The following is a 16,838-nucleotide window of genomic DNA, read 5'->3' as shown; positions in this document are numbered from 1 at the left end:
CGAATGCCCCAGCATGGTGAAATGTGTAACAGAGACTGTGACAGTTTGCACAATGGTTAAAGATCCCCCACTACTGTTGGAGTTTGGCCACAACGCTCCTGCTATTATAGGGAGCTCAATTCTGCCCCTCTCATCTTCTCCACCTGCTTCCGGTCATACGCAGCACTCTTTGCTACCTGCCCTAAACTCTCTCCTGTTACTGTCCACTGTTAAATATTTGTTTTGCCAAATCCCAGAGGTGGCTGCATTTCAGCACTGGGTGAGTGACACAAAAGGGCTATTAAGGAGTTGTTGCATTCCACCCCAGAGGTGGCTGCATTTCTGTGGTGGTGAACTCTCTTCCAATAGCTTAATGGCAGCACTTTCTTTTCAGAGCTCCCACTTCAGTTTCAAAGCCACTGCTGTATTAGCTCCCTCCTTCTGGAAACCACCACGCCACCGGCATAAACAGGAATTATCCGGGCCTGGAGTTAAGACACTCAACTGGGACTCAGGAGATCTGGGTTCAGTTCGTGCCCTGCCACAGGCACCCTGAGTGAGCTTGGGCATATTACATCGCTCTGTGCCTTAGTTTTCCCAAATATAAAATGGGGATAATAATCCCCGCTCTGTATCTTTAGACTGAGCTCTGTGGGGCAGGGACTGTCTCTCACTGTGTGTGTCTGTGCGGCACCTGGCACTATAGCCCCAATCTCAGCTGGGGCGGGGACTGCCCCCATTTCTCTGGCTGCTACCATAAAACACCTAATAAGCAAGCAGTACAAACGCTCTGCCCCCCGCCTCCTGCTATCCCCATCTCAGTTGGGGGATCCCTAGGCCCCACCAGAATGCACCTAATAAGCAAACACACAGCAGTCCCTCTGCCCCATATATACTGAGGGTGATGGGACACCACTCAAAAGTCCCGAGCGCTACCGTAATACACCTAATAAGAGAGTTGGGGGTTACCATGGAATACCTAATAAATGACCAGCACAAGCCCTCCACCTGGCACAGTTACTCCTGAGGGCCTTTTGCACCAAAAAATTCTGCTAATTTTTTGGTCAAATAAATGTGGAGGCACCAGCATGGCATTGGGGAGCACAGGCCACTGGCTGCACAGACGTGGGAGAGATCACTGTGCAGCTCCCACTCTGGGGCACAGACTCAACGGTGAGGCTGCACCCAACCCTGACACAGCACAAGGACTCTGCCTGCCCTAGAATCATAGAATATTAGGGTTGGAAGGGACCTCAGGAGGTCATCTAGTCCAACCCCCTGCTCAGAGCAGGACCAATCCCCAATTAAATCATCCCAGCCAGGGCTTTGTCAAGCCTGACCTTAAAAACCTCTAAGGAAGGAGATTCTACCACCTCCCTAGGCAACGCATTCCATTGTTTCACCACCCTCCTAGTGAAAAAGTTTTTCCTAATATCCAACCTAAACCTCCCCCACTGCAACTTGAGACCATTACTCCTCGTTCAGTCCTCTTCTACCACTGAGAATAGTCTAGAACCATCCTCTCTGGAACCACCTCTCAGGTAGTTGAAAGTAGCTATCAAATCCCCCCTCATTCTTCTCTTCTGCAGACTAAACAATCCCAGTTCCCTCAGCCTCTCCTCATAACTCATGTGTTCCAGAGCCCTAATCATTTTTGTTGCCCTTCGCTGGACTCTCTCCAATTTATCCACATCCTTCTTGTAGTGTGGCACCCAAAACTGGACACAGTACTCCAGATGAGGCCTCACCAATGTCGAATAGAGGGGAACGATCACATCCCTCGATCTGCTCGCTATGGCCCTACTTATACATCCCAAAATGCCATTGGCCTTCTTGGCAACAAGGGCACACTGCTGACTCATATCCAGCTTCTCGTCCACTGTCACCCCTAGGTCCTTTTCCGCAGAACTGCTGCCTAGCCATTCGGTCCCTAGTCTATAGCTGTGCATTGGGCTCTTCCGTCCTAAGTGCAGGACCCTGCACTGGTCCTTATTGAACCTCATCAGATTTCTTTTGGCCCAATCCTCCAATTTGTCTAGGTCCCTCTGTATCCTATCCCTGCCCTCCAGCGTATCTACCACTCCTCCTAGTTTAGTATCATCCGCAAATTTGCTGAGAGTGCAATCCACGCCATCCTCCAGATCATTTATGAAGATATTGAACAAAACCGGCCCCAGGATCGACCCCTGGGGCACTCCACTTGACACCGGCTGCCAACTAGACATGGAGCCATTGATCACTACCCGTTCAGTCCGACAATCTAGCCGACTTTCTACCCACCTTATAGTGCATTCATCCAGCCCATACTTCCTTAGCTTGCTGACAAGAATACTGTGGGAGACCGTGTCAAAAGCTTTGCTAAAGTCAAGAAACAATACATCCACTGCTTTCCCTTCATCCACAGAACCAGTAATCTCATCATAGAAGGCGATTAGATTAGTCAGGCATGACTTGCCCTTGGTGAATCCATGCTGACTGTTCCTGATCACTTTCCTCTCATGTAAGTGCTTCAGGATTGATTCTTTGAGAACCTGCTCCATGATTTTTCTGGGGACTGAGGTGAGGCTGACTGGCCTGTAGTTCCCAGGATCCTCCTTCTTCCCTTTTTTAAAGATTGGTACTACATTAGCCTTTTTCCAGTCATCTGGGACTTCCCCCGTTCGCCACGAGTTTTCAAAGATAATGGCCAATGGCTCTGCAATCACAGCCGCCAATTCCTTTAGCACTCTCGGATGCAACTCGTCCGGCCCCATGGACTTGTGCACGTCCAGCTTTTCTAAATAGTCCCTAACCACCTCTTTCTCCACAGAGGGCTGGCCATCTATTCCCCATGTTGTTATGCCCAGCGCAGCAGTCTGGGAGCTGACCTTGTTAGTGAAGACAGAGGCAAACAAAGCATTGAGTACATTAGCTTTTTCCACATCCTCTGTCACTAGGTTGCCTCCCTCATTCAGTAAGGGGCCCACACTTTCCTTGGCTTTCTTCTTGTTGCCAACATACCTGAAGAAACCCTTCTTGTTACTCTTGACATCTCTCGCTAGCTGCAGCTCCAGGTGCTATTTGGCCCTCCTGATTTCATTCCTACATGCCCGAGCAATATTTTTATACTCTTCCCTGGTCATATGTCCAACCTTCCACTTCTTGTAAGCTTCTTTATGTTTAAGATCCGCTAGGATTTCACCGTTAAGCCAAGCTGGTCATCTGCCATATTTACTATTCTTTCAACCCCAGGGCCCTGCCCCGCATGCCAGGTGCACCAGGGGTGGGCAGGCAGGCTCAGCAAGGCAGGATCCATGTGTGGAGGGACTTCATGAGGGGGGATCCAGGTGTGGGTTGAGAGGATTTTGCGTTGGGCAATCTGGGTGTGGGCAGCTCAGTGGGGTATCTGGGTGCAGAGGGATCTGGATACAGAGGTGCTTGTTGGGGGGGGGTCTGGGTGCAATGGTAATGGAACTCCGCAGGGGAGGTCCAGGTGAAAGTGGTTGGGGCTTAGCAGGGAGGGTCTGGGTGTGTGTGGCGGGGGGGGGGGGGGGACGACACACCGAACAGAGCTCAGCAGGGGGTCCGGGTGTCAGAGTGATACAGCTCAGCAGGAGGGTCTGGATGTGGGGAGCTCAGTGGTGGGGAGGTCCAGATGCTGGGGGAGTGGGATGGGGATCCAGATGCAGCTGGTTCGGACTCAGTAGGGTGGGGATCCAGGTGTAGGTGGCTCAGGTTAAGGGGGAGTGAGGCTTGTCAGGGGTGAGGGAGGCTCAGCGGGAGGGTCTGGAGAGGAGATAGTCTGGATGCACAGGGGTTGGGCAGATGGTGGAGCAGCTCCCTGTAAAGCGATCGCTCCTCAGCTGCAGGGGGAGGGATGCGTGCCAGAAGCACGGGGGGGGGGGGGGGGGGCGGGGGGGGGGAAGAGAGAGAGAAGAAGGGAGGAAGTTTGCAGAGCTTCCTACAGCCAGAGGAGAAATCTGGGGGTGGGTTGACAGCCCCAGATGCTGTGCAAGGAAAGAGGAAGTCCTGTCCTCCCCAGGACTAGCAGCTGAGTCCAGCGCAGGGTAGGAGCCACCAGCCGAGTCTTCCCCAGTCCCGCCCCCTGCACCACAGTGATTTACCTCTCTGCCAGCTGCCCTGGGCACCCAAAACATACTGCTGGGGAGGGTCATATGACCGCTCCTGTGGCTTCCCTTTCCTTCACCATCAGAAGGCCATTTTTCCGTAGGGAAGCAAAGAAATCTGAAGGGGACACAAATTGTGCGCATGCACAGTGGCGCAGCATTCCTCCAGGAGTACACAGTGTTGTAATTCCCTGCACCCAGTGTATTACCATAATATACCTAATAAGCCCTCCACCTAGTACAATGCCCATCACACACCTAATAAGTGAGTTGCGGGGGCTACCACAACAAGCCCTCCACCTGGCACAACGCCCCCCTGGAATGCTACTTTAATCTATCTAATAAGTGATCAGTAAAAAAACCCCTCCACCTTCCCGTGAACCTACTGTTGGTGATGGTGATCCGACGCCCCTGATAGAAGTCCCCCAGTGTCACGGCGTTGCCCTGCTTTGTAGCCACCACCCGCACTGTGCGAGTGTTGTCCTGGCACTCCACATAGGGGTTGTATCCGGGGTTGTTCTGCTGCAGCTGGTTGTTGATCTGGTTCTCCTGACTGCTGGGGTTGAAGGCATCGGCCAGGCGGCTCCGGCAGTAGGACTTATACTTCCAGGTGACTATGGGCAGCTGGGTGGATGAGGTCTGATAGTTGCACTGCAGGGTAACAGGCTGGAAGAGGATCACCACGTTGAAAGGGTTCGGCACCGTGACTTGCATCCCGTGGGCAGGGCCTGGAACAGGGAAAGGGCAGGGTCAGCTGGGCCAAGGAGGGTCAGATGGGGAAGGGGGTACGCCCCAGGCAAGTGAATGACAGAGCCAGAAAAGAACCCAGGAGTCCTGCCTTCCAGCCATTCTAACCACTAGACACCACTCCCCTCCCAGAACTGGGAGCAGAACCCAGGAATCCTGACTCCCAGCCCCCCTGCTCTAACTACTAAGCCACATTCCTTTCACTCTAGAAGTCAGATTTCCATTACAGTGGTTGACTCAGACATGACCAGACTAACTTCTCTGTCCGCCCCCTTTTGAGAGTAAACAGCCATTGAAGAGTCAAGCGTAAGAGGTCTCAAGTGAATTGCCAAGCTTTTGGACCACACTGCAGCCCCTAAAGAGTTAACATCTAATTGTTTCCTTATTACAGAGCAAATCAGGAACTCATCATCACTTGGATCACCATCACTTCCACTGGCCCATGAGCCATTCTGTGACACACCCAGCCCCTTTCTAGCCCAACAATCCCTGACCTCACTGCATTCAAAACAGGAAAGCCTGGTGCTTTTCAAAGTCATCAGTTACTAACCCACACAGCTTCAAGTCTAAAAACAGCTTAGATATCATAAAGGTGAGTGGCAGAACCGGGAATAGAACTCGGGAGTCCTGGCCCCCAACTCCTCCTCCTCCTCCAACCCACCAGACCCCCACACCCCTCCCTTCCCCGAGCTAGGAAAAGACACCAGGAGTCCTGACTCCCAGCTCTAACCACTAGACCCCACTCCCCACCCAAACCCAGGGCTAAAACACAGGAGACAGAGTTGGGACTCTTCAGATTTATCAGGTCTCAAGCCCTCAGTGAGGAAATACAGCCTCATCTACTGTGACCCCACAGCAGCCATTTTAAAACACCCACAACACCACTGACCCCAACGCTTTCCAGGTCACGACGCCAACAACGTTCTCCGTGCACAGTATGGCATGCATTCCACTTAAAGGGCAGGAGGAAAGCCAGGGCACCAATTACACCGGAAACACGGTCATGACACCGGGGTCCACACCCCAGGGGAAGGGGGGAAATCCTGACCAGAGATATTAGCTATATCTATCTTTTGCTGAGGGATCAGGGTGCTTTTCCAGTACCCTGCATTCACACCACCCCGCAGGGCCATGGGTAACAGAAAGCCCCTCCCTCAAGGCACATTACCCAGCAGGGAGTTTCGACAGGTGTGAGCTCACCAAGACAGGGCGGCTGCCCTTCCGGGAAGGAGGCCACACCTGTGTCTCTGGATTGGGGTGCACCCAGCGCCAGGGAGAGCTGTATGTATGTGACACAGGACACCCCGCAGTTACCTCACTTGGCGTGGGAGGCAGAACAGGTCAGCGGGCATGAAACCCAGGGTTGTGGGAAAGGTGAGGGCTGAGGAGGGAGCTATATTTGGCAGCTTCTTGTGCTACCCGTTTACCTTGGAGGGAAAAGTTAAACACACACATACAGCGCAGAGAGAGACAGGCTGGTTAGACAGAACTGGGGGAGGTGAAAGGACATATGAAGTCTCTGATCCCACTCCCCCACCCCGCTACCTGGGACCCCCGAGCTGCCCCCACCCCGCTACCTGGGACCCCCGAGCTGCCCCCACCCCGCTACCTGGGACCCCCGAGCTGGGCCCTGAACCGCCCCAGTAGCTCAAGGGGACCCCTATGCCAACCCCCCATGCCCACTAGTGGGGCCCCAGGCAAGGGGCAGCCCAGGGACCCACACTAACCCTGCCCACATCCACTAGGGGGGCAGCCTAGAGTCTCCCCCACTCCAACTAGTAGGGCTAAGAGCACACCCAGACTGGGGGGGGGGGGACGACCAGCTCAAGGACCCACACCAACCCCCTCCCCCACGGGGGCACAGCAACCCCCACCCTGAGGGAGCCACAGCTGGGCGGCGCTAATCCCCCTCACACCTCTCCCCTCCAATCAGCCGTCGAGTTTCTCCCTTCCCGCCCCCTGTAGCTCGGGGCAGGAGACCCCGCAGAGCACAACTCCCCCTCAGAGGAGGGTGGCGGGGCGAGGAGTATGGCGGTGCCGTCGCTCGCTCTCCGGGCAGGGACGTTACCTGAGACCCATGCGCCGACCAGGAGCCACAGCAGAGTCCGCAGAGCCAGCTGGGGTCCCCGGGTCTCCATTCCCGCCTCCCACAAGCGACACAGGCCGGGCTGATTCGCCCGCATCAGGCTCCCCCTTCCCGCCAGAGGGGGAGGGGCGCTGCCCGCTTGATTCGGCCGCGTCCTACTCCCGCTGGATTCGCCCGTCCGCTCCGCGCGTCTGTCTCCAGCGCAGGTGCTGCAGCCTCGCCCAAGAGGCGGGACGTACCACTTCCTCGCGGGAGTGGGGGGGGGAAGAGAAATACCTCCCTCCTGCGCAGCAGCCCCTCAGGCATGGGCTGTCAACTCTGATGCCATCGTGTCTTTGAATCAGGGGCTGCCCCCCCTTCCCCTTTAAAGCTGGGTTTTAAAATACACAAACCCCTCACCTGTCTCCCTGTCCCCCCTCCCGGGTTTGAAAATGGTCCGGCCCAGGTACCCATAGGAGGGTACTTGGGGCAAACCAATTTGTAGTTTGGAAATTGGGAGTGAACTTTGGTTGGTTTACCCTCCCCCCTATGCCAATGAATTGGCCCAGGGACAGCCTAGACCAAGTTGTGGGAGAAACCAAAGTAACCTTAAAAAGAGGGAAAGGTGAATGTAACGTTCCCCCCTTTATGAAAATGGACTGGCCCAGGGGCACACCCTTGAGAAAGGGGTGGGAAAAACCAAAGTAACTTTTTAAAGGAGTTGGAAGGAGCGAAATAAATATAGCACCCCTCACATAATTGGGAAATGGGCTGTCCCAGGTGCAGCCAGGCAAAGTGTGTGTGTGACTCTGTGTGTGTTGATGTTTCTCTTTCTTACAGGGCCAGTAGCATTGGGATCAAAGTGGAGTTTTACCACTGGCCTCAGGCCCAAAGCCCTCTTGATCTAACAGACTCTGTCCAAAAAGTTTTAAAGACTTTAGAAAGAAGGAAACAACATTGGGAGTGAAAAGTTTTAGAAACCTGTTTTTGGAGGGGGAAGGGGAAACTTTCAAAACTTTTTCCCCTTCCAAAAAAGTTTCTGAAACTTTTTCCACTGCCAACAAATGGTTTGGAAACTTTTTTGCAAACAGTGTTTAAAACTTTTCTCCATGCTCAACAAATGTTTTGAAAACTTTTTCCATCTCCAAAAGAAAGCTTCAAATGGTTTTTGCCTCCAAAAAGAGTTTCAAAAACTTTTCCTATTAAAAAAAAGTTTCTGAAACTTTACTACGAGTTTTGAAATCCCTTTATCCTTCCAAGAAGAGTCTCCAAAACTTTTTCTTCTTCCACAAAAATTTCAAAAACGTTTCCCTCTGCAAAAAATCAGTTTCAATTTTTTTCCCCATCTCCCCAAAAGAGTTTAAACTCCTTTTCCTGTGGAAAAAAAAGTTTTTAAAACTTTACTCTCGGCACAATAAAAGTTTCCAAAACTTTTTCCCCTTCCAATTTTTTAAAAAGGTTTATTATTAATTATTTTTTATTTTATTTAGATTGGTGTAACATCTAGGTGCCCTAGTCACGGACCAAGATCCCAATGTGCTAGGTACCATACAAACACAGGACTGAAAGACAGTCCCTGTTGCCAAAGAGCTTTCAATGTAAGTGTAAGAGAAGAGACCATATGGATTCAGACAGACCGAAGGGGGACTGTGAGGAAACAGTGAGAAAATATCCAGCTCCCACCAAATATTTATCTCCCCCAGAACTTTTTTACCTGAGAGGCAGAAAAGTTATAGAAACTTTTTTTGAGGGGTGGGAACTTTCAGAAACTCCTTTTTAATGGAGGAAAAGTCTTCAAAAGTTCTTTGTTTGAGGAAGGAAAACGTTTTGAAAGGAGACATGGTTCAGTTATGAAAATCTGGGGCAAAAAGGTATTCAAACTTTGTGGAGGAGATGTTTTCCAAAACTTTTGTTGAGGGCTGAAAAAGTATTCGAATCTTTTCTAAGAGAGGGGAAAGATTTTGAATGTAAGGACGAAAACGTTCAGGAAAGTTATTTTTGGGGGGCAGAAAAAGGTTTTGAGAATCCTTGGGAAACTTTTTGGGAACCCATTGTATTGAAGGGAGTAAAGTTTTCAAAACCTTTTCATAGAGAAAACTAAGGTCCCAATCCTACAAACACGTATGCATGTGATTGCAGCGGAATTACTTCACTCCCACTGGGAACTCACTTGGCTATGTCTGCACTGCCCTTTTGTCAGTCAAACTTTTGTCAGTCAGGGGTGTGAAAAAAACATCCCCCTGGTGGACAAAAGTTGTACGGCTGTAAAGTGCGGGTGTATACAGCACTTTGTCGGCGGGAGACGCTCTCCCGCCAACAAAGCTACCGCCCCTCGTTGGGGGTGGTTTTATTTTGTTGGGAGGTGCGCAGTGTTGACATAGCCTTAAAGTTAGGCATATGCTTAATAGGAGCAGGACTGAAACCCCGAGCCCTGGCAGGTGCACCCTGCGGGGCTAAAACCCCAAGACCCTCCTCCCTGCTGGGCAGAAGCCCTTGTCCCCCCACCCTGCTGCAAGGGGTGGCCGGGCGAGGGCTGCCCCAGCGGGGGGCTGGAGCTGCGGGTGGAGAGCTGTGAGGTGCCATGTGACAGGACCCCCGCTGCAGTCACCAGTTGGGGGTTGACTCAGGATTGACCCTGAGGGAACTGAGATCAGAACCCAGCCCTGCCCCCGCTGCAGACAGGGGTGACTCTGGATCGATCAGAACCCAGCCCTGCCCCTGCTGCTGTTGTGGGGTGACCCTGGATCGACCCGGAAAGCTGAGATCAGAACCCAGCCCTGCCCCCATTGCAGTGGGGGTGACTCCAGATCGACCCCAGGGAGCTGAGAATCCAGCGTGCTCTCCCTGGGGCTCCCCAGCTGGCCCCTTCTGAGCTAGGGCAATTATGACCTCACTCTCTGACAGATGACATCACAATGAGGTCAGAAAGCCGTTGCCTCCTGCTCCAACCACTGGGCACACCCCAGCCAGCCATGTGCCCCCGAGCAGTGGCCCTCAGCTTCCTCTTTGTCTTGATCTCTGCCGTGGCCAATGGCGACCCATCCCAAGGCGTCTCCCTGCCAGAGCCCTGCCTCCCGAGCCGCTCATGCACCCTGGCCTTGATCTCAGACAACCCTGTGACCCTGAGGTGCCCAGGCCCCCCCCACCAGGGCCCAGTCTCTTGGCAGTATGCGGATCCCTCCCGGCCCGGGGAGCGGCCGGCCACCTTCATCCGCACTGGGCACCCCTTGGCGCTCATCCCCACTCGCGCCAAGCTGTGGCGGCTGCGCTTGAAAACCCGGCTGCTCCAGGGCGACCTGCGGATTCTGGATCCTGGCGTGGGGGACTCGGGCATCTACAGCTGTCGCCGCGGTGATACCACGCTGGCCTACTACGAGGTGGATTTCCAGGACGCTGGGCGCCTCCACATCAGCCACGCCAGCCTGGGAGAGGCCACCCTGGCTAACACCACCGTGGATCTGGCTGGCGGGGCCCGGGGCCAGCTGTTCACCGCCTGGGCACGCTGGCAGCCCTGCGACCGCTGCGGAGGCCCCGGCGAGAGGAAGCGGGTGGGGTTCTGCTACGCCCGGTTGGCATCACGCCCCGAGGGGCCCCTGCCATGCGGGGTGGCCGGGCGAGGGCTGCCCCAGAGGGGGCCGGAGCTGCGGGTGGAGAGCTGTGAGGTGCCATGTGACAGGGCCTACGGCCCCAGCCGGGATGAACTGGGCAGGGCCCCTCTCCTTGTCGTCACCCGCTACCGAGCCCTGCCTCACGCCCGCGCCAGGCTGAGGTGCCCAACAGCCTCTATATACAGGTACAGGGAGCCGTTCCATGCTGGGGAGACCCAGGGGCCCATGCAGCCAGGTATCCCAACCCTCCACCCCTGGATCAGACCCATGGGCCCATCTACCCTGGTATCAGGCCCCCTCCCTGCTAGCCCAGATCAGAGCTATGGGCCCACCTAAGCTGGTATCCCCACCCCAGATCAGATGCATGGGCAGCCCATCTAAAGCAATATTCCCCCCATCTCTAAAAATCTATCCCCTAGCCAGGAGCTCAGGTCTGTGGCAGAATCCAGCCCAAATGTATGGGGATAAATCCGGGCTCCTTGGTGGGGTGAAGCTGGAGGAGCCCCCCGGGAGCATTCGGGGGTAGGTTGGAAAGAGTCAGAAGGAACTTGGGCCCAGCCTGTTTGCACTGAGCTGGTTTCTGTGTGGGTGTTGGGAAGGGGAGCCAGGTTAATAAATTACCACCGCACTGAACTTTCACCGTGGTCGAAACTGAGCTGTGGGATCAGGAGACAGTGCCTGGAACAAAGGGGTCCCAGCCCAGCATTAGAGGGCAATGTGCCACAGGGGGCAGGGGAGGGGCACGCTCCCCTGGCAGTCAGGGCTGGCCCCAATGCCCCAGCATAGCCCTAGGGGGCGCTGTGCTGCAGGGAATGGGGTGGGGCGCTCTCCCCTCTTAATCAATGCTGGTGTCAATGCCATCCTTAGCAAAGTGTAACACCATGTCCCTGCCCGGGTATGGTCTTTTAAAACCCCATCACACTTTAATACAAGAGATGCTGGCTATGAACCCAGGCGGCCTGGCTCCAAATGAGTCTAGCTCCTGCTCAGGGGATACAAATTCCACCTCTGGGGGCTTCTGACCCGTAGCTTTCACCATCCCCTAACTTCATCTCAGATCCTGACAGAAAATCACATCTTCTCGTTAATTCCTTCCCCGGGCGCTATGTTCTGGTAGCATCCAGTGGTGCCAGCTCTCGTGAGTTTATTGTGACTCACGATTTTCCTAAAGCCCTCAACCGCTGGAATCATGTTAGTTCTTGAGCCTCTCAGCTTTCACGGAAGAAGCATGACTAGTCCTCATGGCTCCACAGAAACCCTTGGAAATGTGACTCCTCCCACCTCCAACATCAGAAGGCCAATTAAAACCAACCGGACACTGATCATTTCTTTACCCGTATGAGTTTTGGAAGCTGCTCTCGCAGGTTTTTAGCCAGCCTCAGACATTTTTTAAAGCCAATCTCACCATTTTTTAAACCAAACAGAGTTTTTGGAGCTGATCTCACGATTTTTAAGGCAGTCTCGCAATTTTTCGATGGAACGCCTCATTAAAAGTGAATGCCAGGTTGCCCTCTTGTGGCTGACGCATTGGAGAATAACCTACTACCGCTTCCAGCTAGCCATGCTTCTCCTGTAGCTCAAGCACTAGTGTCTAGGTTTCAAAATCCTGCATGAGGCCTGTTTTGGTGGCATCCCCCCTCCAGCCCTGCCTGGCTGTGTATGTTCATAACACATCGGTGCAAATGAGTTTAGCTCCTGGCTGCAGACGTCTACCACTGGCAAATCTGATCCCACTCTAGCCCCAGCCTGTGCTTAAGGCTCTGGTGGGGTTGGCATCAGCTGTTGTGGGGATTGTGGTAATTTCATCTTGTGGGCCAGGCACATCTCAGGTAGTTTCACTGGGAGACGCTGAAGGCCATTTTTGCTGCCTGTTAATTCCATAGATAAGCGCAGGGAGGAGGGAAAGATTCCCACCATCCTTGTCCCAGCCATCCTGGACCAATTTAGCCCCCCTAGCCCAGCACCCCAGACACCCCCACCCCCCCAGGGTCTCCCTCTAAGGGAGATCAGGCTCCATGGGTAGCCAGCCTTTGGCCTCTGGTGATGAGAGCAAGGGGGGCTGGTTAGTGCCAGTTGAAATGGACAGAGACTGGCTGAACTCATTCCAGCCAGCACCCCTTAGAGGGGTCCCATTCTCCACCCCCTTGAGCCAGCCAGTTCCCTGCCCTGGGGCTGGATCGGAGCTGGTGCCCCCCAGCAGGGTAATGCTTTACTCTCAGCCCCCTGGCTCTAACCTCTGGACCCCATTCCCCTCCCAGAGCTGGGGAGAGAACCCAGGAGTCCTGGCACCCCGTGAGCATGTGCAAGGCCCACACCAGGCTCTGCTAACCTCTCTCTTTCTGCTCCCAGCCCCGTGTACTGGCAGGAAGGCCCCACCGCCCTGACCTGGCTGGACCTTCATCAGCGCAACGGCTCCATTGGCCTGGACAAGGCGACCGGTGGCGGGACCCTGCTGCTTTCCTCCTGGAATGGCACCGATGCCGGCTATTACCAGTGCTACGTGGGCGGGCAGCTGGTGGGCCAGTTCCTGGTCACCCCGCCTAGGGTGCTGGCCTCCGCCCCAGAGCTGACCCGTGCCTACTCGGCCATCGAGTCCCTGGTGGTGGGGCTGTCCATCTTCCTCCTCTTCCTCCTCTTCCTCAGCATCCTGCAGTCCTGCCGCAGGAAGCCAGGAGCCATCATGGCCTGAGGGGGCTGCAGCCGACTGGGGAATAAACATATTGACCAGCAGCTTGGCTAGGTGTGCGCTAGGCAGCTAGGGGGAGCGGGGTGGGAGCTCTCCCCTGGCAATCAGGGCTGGTGGCCCCAATGCTCCAGCATAGCACTAGGGGGCGCGGTGCTGCAGGGAGCAGGGTTGGGGGCTCCCCCCTGGAAGTCAGGACTGGCCCCGATGCCCCAGCGTGACGCTAGGGGGCCCTGTGCTGCAGGGGTTTGCCGCCCTGATTTTACTTGCATGCTAAAGCTAGGTGCCTACCTCAGTCAGCAGAGGGAGCTAAAAAGCCAGTTCTCAGATACAGATGCCCCAGCCACCTTTAAAGTGCCATCACGAGGTAGGCACCCCACCTGGCCAGTAGGGGTCACTGTTCCCATAGACTTACCAGCCTCTCCTTGCTCAGCATGATGGTGTGGGGTTGTTTGCAGTCAGCTCCCTGCCTCAGTTCCTCTCCATAGGCCAGTTATCAGCTGTGTAGCCCACTCTCCGCTGGATCAAAGCAATGGGCCCATCTACCCCGGTATCCCTCCTCCCCATGCTACCCCAGGGCAAGAGGTCCAGTTAGCCCAGGCCTTGGGTAAGGAGCAGAACTAGGGGTAGAACCCAGGAGTCCTGGCTCCCAGCTGCCCTCCCCATGGCTCTATCCACTCAACCCCACTCTTCTCACAGATCTGGGGCTAAAGTCCAGGAGTCCTGACTCACCACCTTCCCTGCTCCCACCACTAGACCCCACTCCCTTCCCAGAGCTTCGGACAGAACCCAGGAGTCCTGACTCCTCCCCTCCCCCCACTCTCTCCCATGTCCTGCTGCCTTGTGTTTACAAGGGGAGAAGGAGGAGAACGGCTGCAGGTATCCAGATGGGTCCGGCCAGCACACTCGGGTGAGTTAATTACCCGCCCCGCTGCCCGGAACAATTAGCCAATTCTCTGCTCCTAACTGCGAGGGGTCGGTGGCCGGTGATCCTGTTCCTTGCTGCCTTTGTCTGTGCGATGAATCAGTCACACTGCTCCGCAGGATCGCCGTGACTCATGGGCGCTCACAAGCACGGCCTTTGTGTGCCCGTCCAGCGGGATGGGACGCTCCGTGACTGCCACCAGCTTTCTCACCCCGCGCCAGGGGCCAGCCAACCGAGGGGTCTTCAGATACGGCCACTTCTCTGACTGCCTGAATCCAGCCCTGGGCAAGCCCCGGGAACGTGCGTGTGTGAATCAAGAGCGGAGCTTTGCACTGGGCACCTGCAGGGCGTGGCACCTTAAACGTTTGGGAGACGTGTGCCAGGACGCAGCGGGGATGGGCTCTCCGGGGCCGCAGTTGGCTTAACCACGCTAGAGGTCAAACAAACCACGAAGGAAGGTTTCTGGGCCTCTGGCCTGGTGGCTGCCACACAAGAAATGGATGAAGTTCATCTCGAAATCCTTGGCTTCACGCTGGACCAGGCGTGGAGGTGGGTGGCTCTGAGGCTCAGGGGAATGCAGAGCAGATCTTAGGAGAGGGGACTGACTGAAAGAGGTTGGCTGGCTTAGCCCACCAGCTGTTTTGAGGGTAAACAGCAGAAAGGGGGAAGAGCTATTGAATTGACATCTAGAAATCAGATTGACCCGGGGCGAATTAGTGAGGTCAACCCCCAGTGTGGACGCAGCTAGGTCAGTGGTGAAATTCTTCCGTCCATCTAGCTACCACCTCTCCGAAAGGGGGGGTTAATGACAGGGACTAGTACGCACACTATCCTGCTGGCTGCCACATAGCACTTGCCCTGGTCTCTGGTGCACACAGGCGGATTTAAACCGCAGGCAAGCAGAGGGTTAGCAGCTGGCATATGCTGCACTAGGGCATGCTGGGTCGGGCACGTGTTGCATCGGTGCAGGCAGGCTGGGTTCAGCTTGCTGCCTGCCCAATCTGGCAGCAGGCGATTCGTGCCTCAGTTTCCACTTCAGCTCTGGGGCCAGCCGCAGATGTGTGTCAGCAAACTGCAATGTGATGAGACCGGCCCCCTCCCTGACTGTCTTTTTCTTTGTTCTGTGTTTGTACAGCGCCTGGTGCAACTGGCCCCTGGGCCATGAATGGAGGGCCTAGGCACTACCATAATATACCTAATAAATTGCACTATTAATGTACAGCAGGGAGTTTTGGTCCCTGACTGGGGTGCCGACATGCTACCATAATACACCTAATAAATAGCACCAGTAATATACGATGCTGAGCTCCATGGGGTTTTGGTCCCTGACTGGGGCGCCTACATGCTACTGTAATGCACTAATAATGTACACCACCTAGCACAATGGAGCTGTGGGCCACGCCTAAAGCTGCTTACTGCTCCTGTAATGCACCTAATAAATGAAAACGTACAGCTCCTAGCACAGTGGGGTTGTGGTGCTCTCAGGCGTGATGACAGTACAAATAATCACAACAACAGTGACATAATGGTCCTGCAGTGATCTCCTTCTGATGGGGCAGCTCCATCTCTGGAGTTCTCTGTATGATCCTCGGTGAACCTCTTCAGGGATGACTATTCCTTTCGATCCATCCAGGACACCACCTCGTCCTTCCACGAGCGTCTTCTGCCACCGACAGCCCCTTCTGGACGTGGAGATTCAAAACAACAAAGCTCTCGAGCCGTTGTACACAAGTTGTCAACATCACAGCTCCAGATATACAAAGTAAACCCCCCCGAAATCAAACGGTGATAATCTCGCAAGCTGCCGTTTTCTTACTTTGTCTGTCGGTAAGTTTGGACTTTTGTCGGTGGGAATCATTTTTCGTCAGTCTGTGTGTAGCATCACCAACCCTCCAGGATTGCCCTGGAGCCTCCAGGAACAAAAGAGTAACCTTTAATGAAAGAGTATGTCGCGTGATGAAACTCCAGGAATACGTCCAACCAAAACTGGCAACCCCATTGCGTCTGTATGGTGAAATCGACATCTACCGATAAAAAGCTAATCCTCCCAAGCCTATATATATACATAGTGTAGCAACAGTGGCGAGTAAAATTGCCAAGGACACTGTTCCTTCATGGAAATCTTCCTTCCAAAGGATGCTTGTCCTTGGCCAGCTGGGCACCTGGTTCAAACACCCTGCATGGGAGATCTCGGTTTTAGATCCGGCTATGCTGCCCCATTGGGTATAATCTAACGCAACGATTCCTCGAACGCTTCTTATGCCACGGCAGGTCTGTCTGATTCTTTCAGGTCCCTTTTCATGGGCGTTGCTTTATTCACTCAAACAACACTGGCAAAGTAGAACATAACACGCAGGCTACAGTGGCTCTTCACTCAGCTCTACAGCCAATCAATCAATCAATCAATCAATCAATCAATCAATCAATCACCTACCCACCTTCCTGCATCCCCCCCAACCACCCCTGGCTCTGTCCTTCCTAGAAAACACCTGATGCATCTCAGCTGGGTCTAATCAATTGCACGCGGCGCTGGCTGGCCCCGGGACCTGTGGCTCCTAAAGGACCAGGCTCTACACCGGGCCCACGTTTTGTGAAGTTTTGCCCGTCTTTATGGAGCCCACCAGTGGCGTCGTGAGTCCCCCCGGCAGCGTGGCAGGGTTGGCCTTTGAGCATCGATGAGCCGCGCCGGGAGCTGCCTGGGCGCGGATTGCTCACTGGCCTTTCG

General features: G+C 54.4%; 1 protein-coding gene across 7 annotated transcripts in view; it reads right to left on the bottom strand.

The window, feature by feature from the left end:
* The window catches only part of LSR (lipolysis stimulated lipoprotein receptor), a 28,234-nt gene extending 14,269 nt beyond the window's left edge, over positions 1–13,965 (bottom strand). For 2 of the 7 annotated variants that reach the window (XM_073322854.2, XM_073322858.2), the window contains exons 1-3: positions 13,604–13,965; positions 12,891–13,209; positions 4,472–4,813 (exon numbers count right to left, since the gene is read on the bottom strand). In XM_073322854.2, coding sequence (XP_073178955.2) covers positions 4,472–4,813; positions 12,891–13,209; positions 13,604–13,624 — 682 coding nt within the window. In that variant the 5' untranslated portion in view covers positions 13,625–13,965. Of the gene's footprint in view, positions 1–4,471; positions 4,814–6,900; positions 7,232–12,890; positions 13,210–13,603 lie in introns of those variants that run through there. The other 5 variants (XM_073322856.2, XM_073322857.2, XM_073322855.2 and 2 more) reach the window with 4 other exon arrangements.
* Positions 13,966–16,838: the final 2,873 nt, after the last annotated feature.

Source organism: Lepidochelys kempii, chromosome 24, assembly GCF_965140285.1.
Source record: "Lepidochelys kempii isolate rLepKem1 chromosome 24, rLepKem1.hap1, whole genome shotgun sequence".
In the NCBI taxonomy this organism is placed as follows: domain Eukaryota; kingdom Metazoa; phylum Chordata; order Testudines; family Cheloniidae; genus Lepidochelys; species Lepidochelys kempii.
This window is presented reverse-complemented; position numbering and strand designations above follow the sequence as displayed.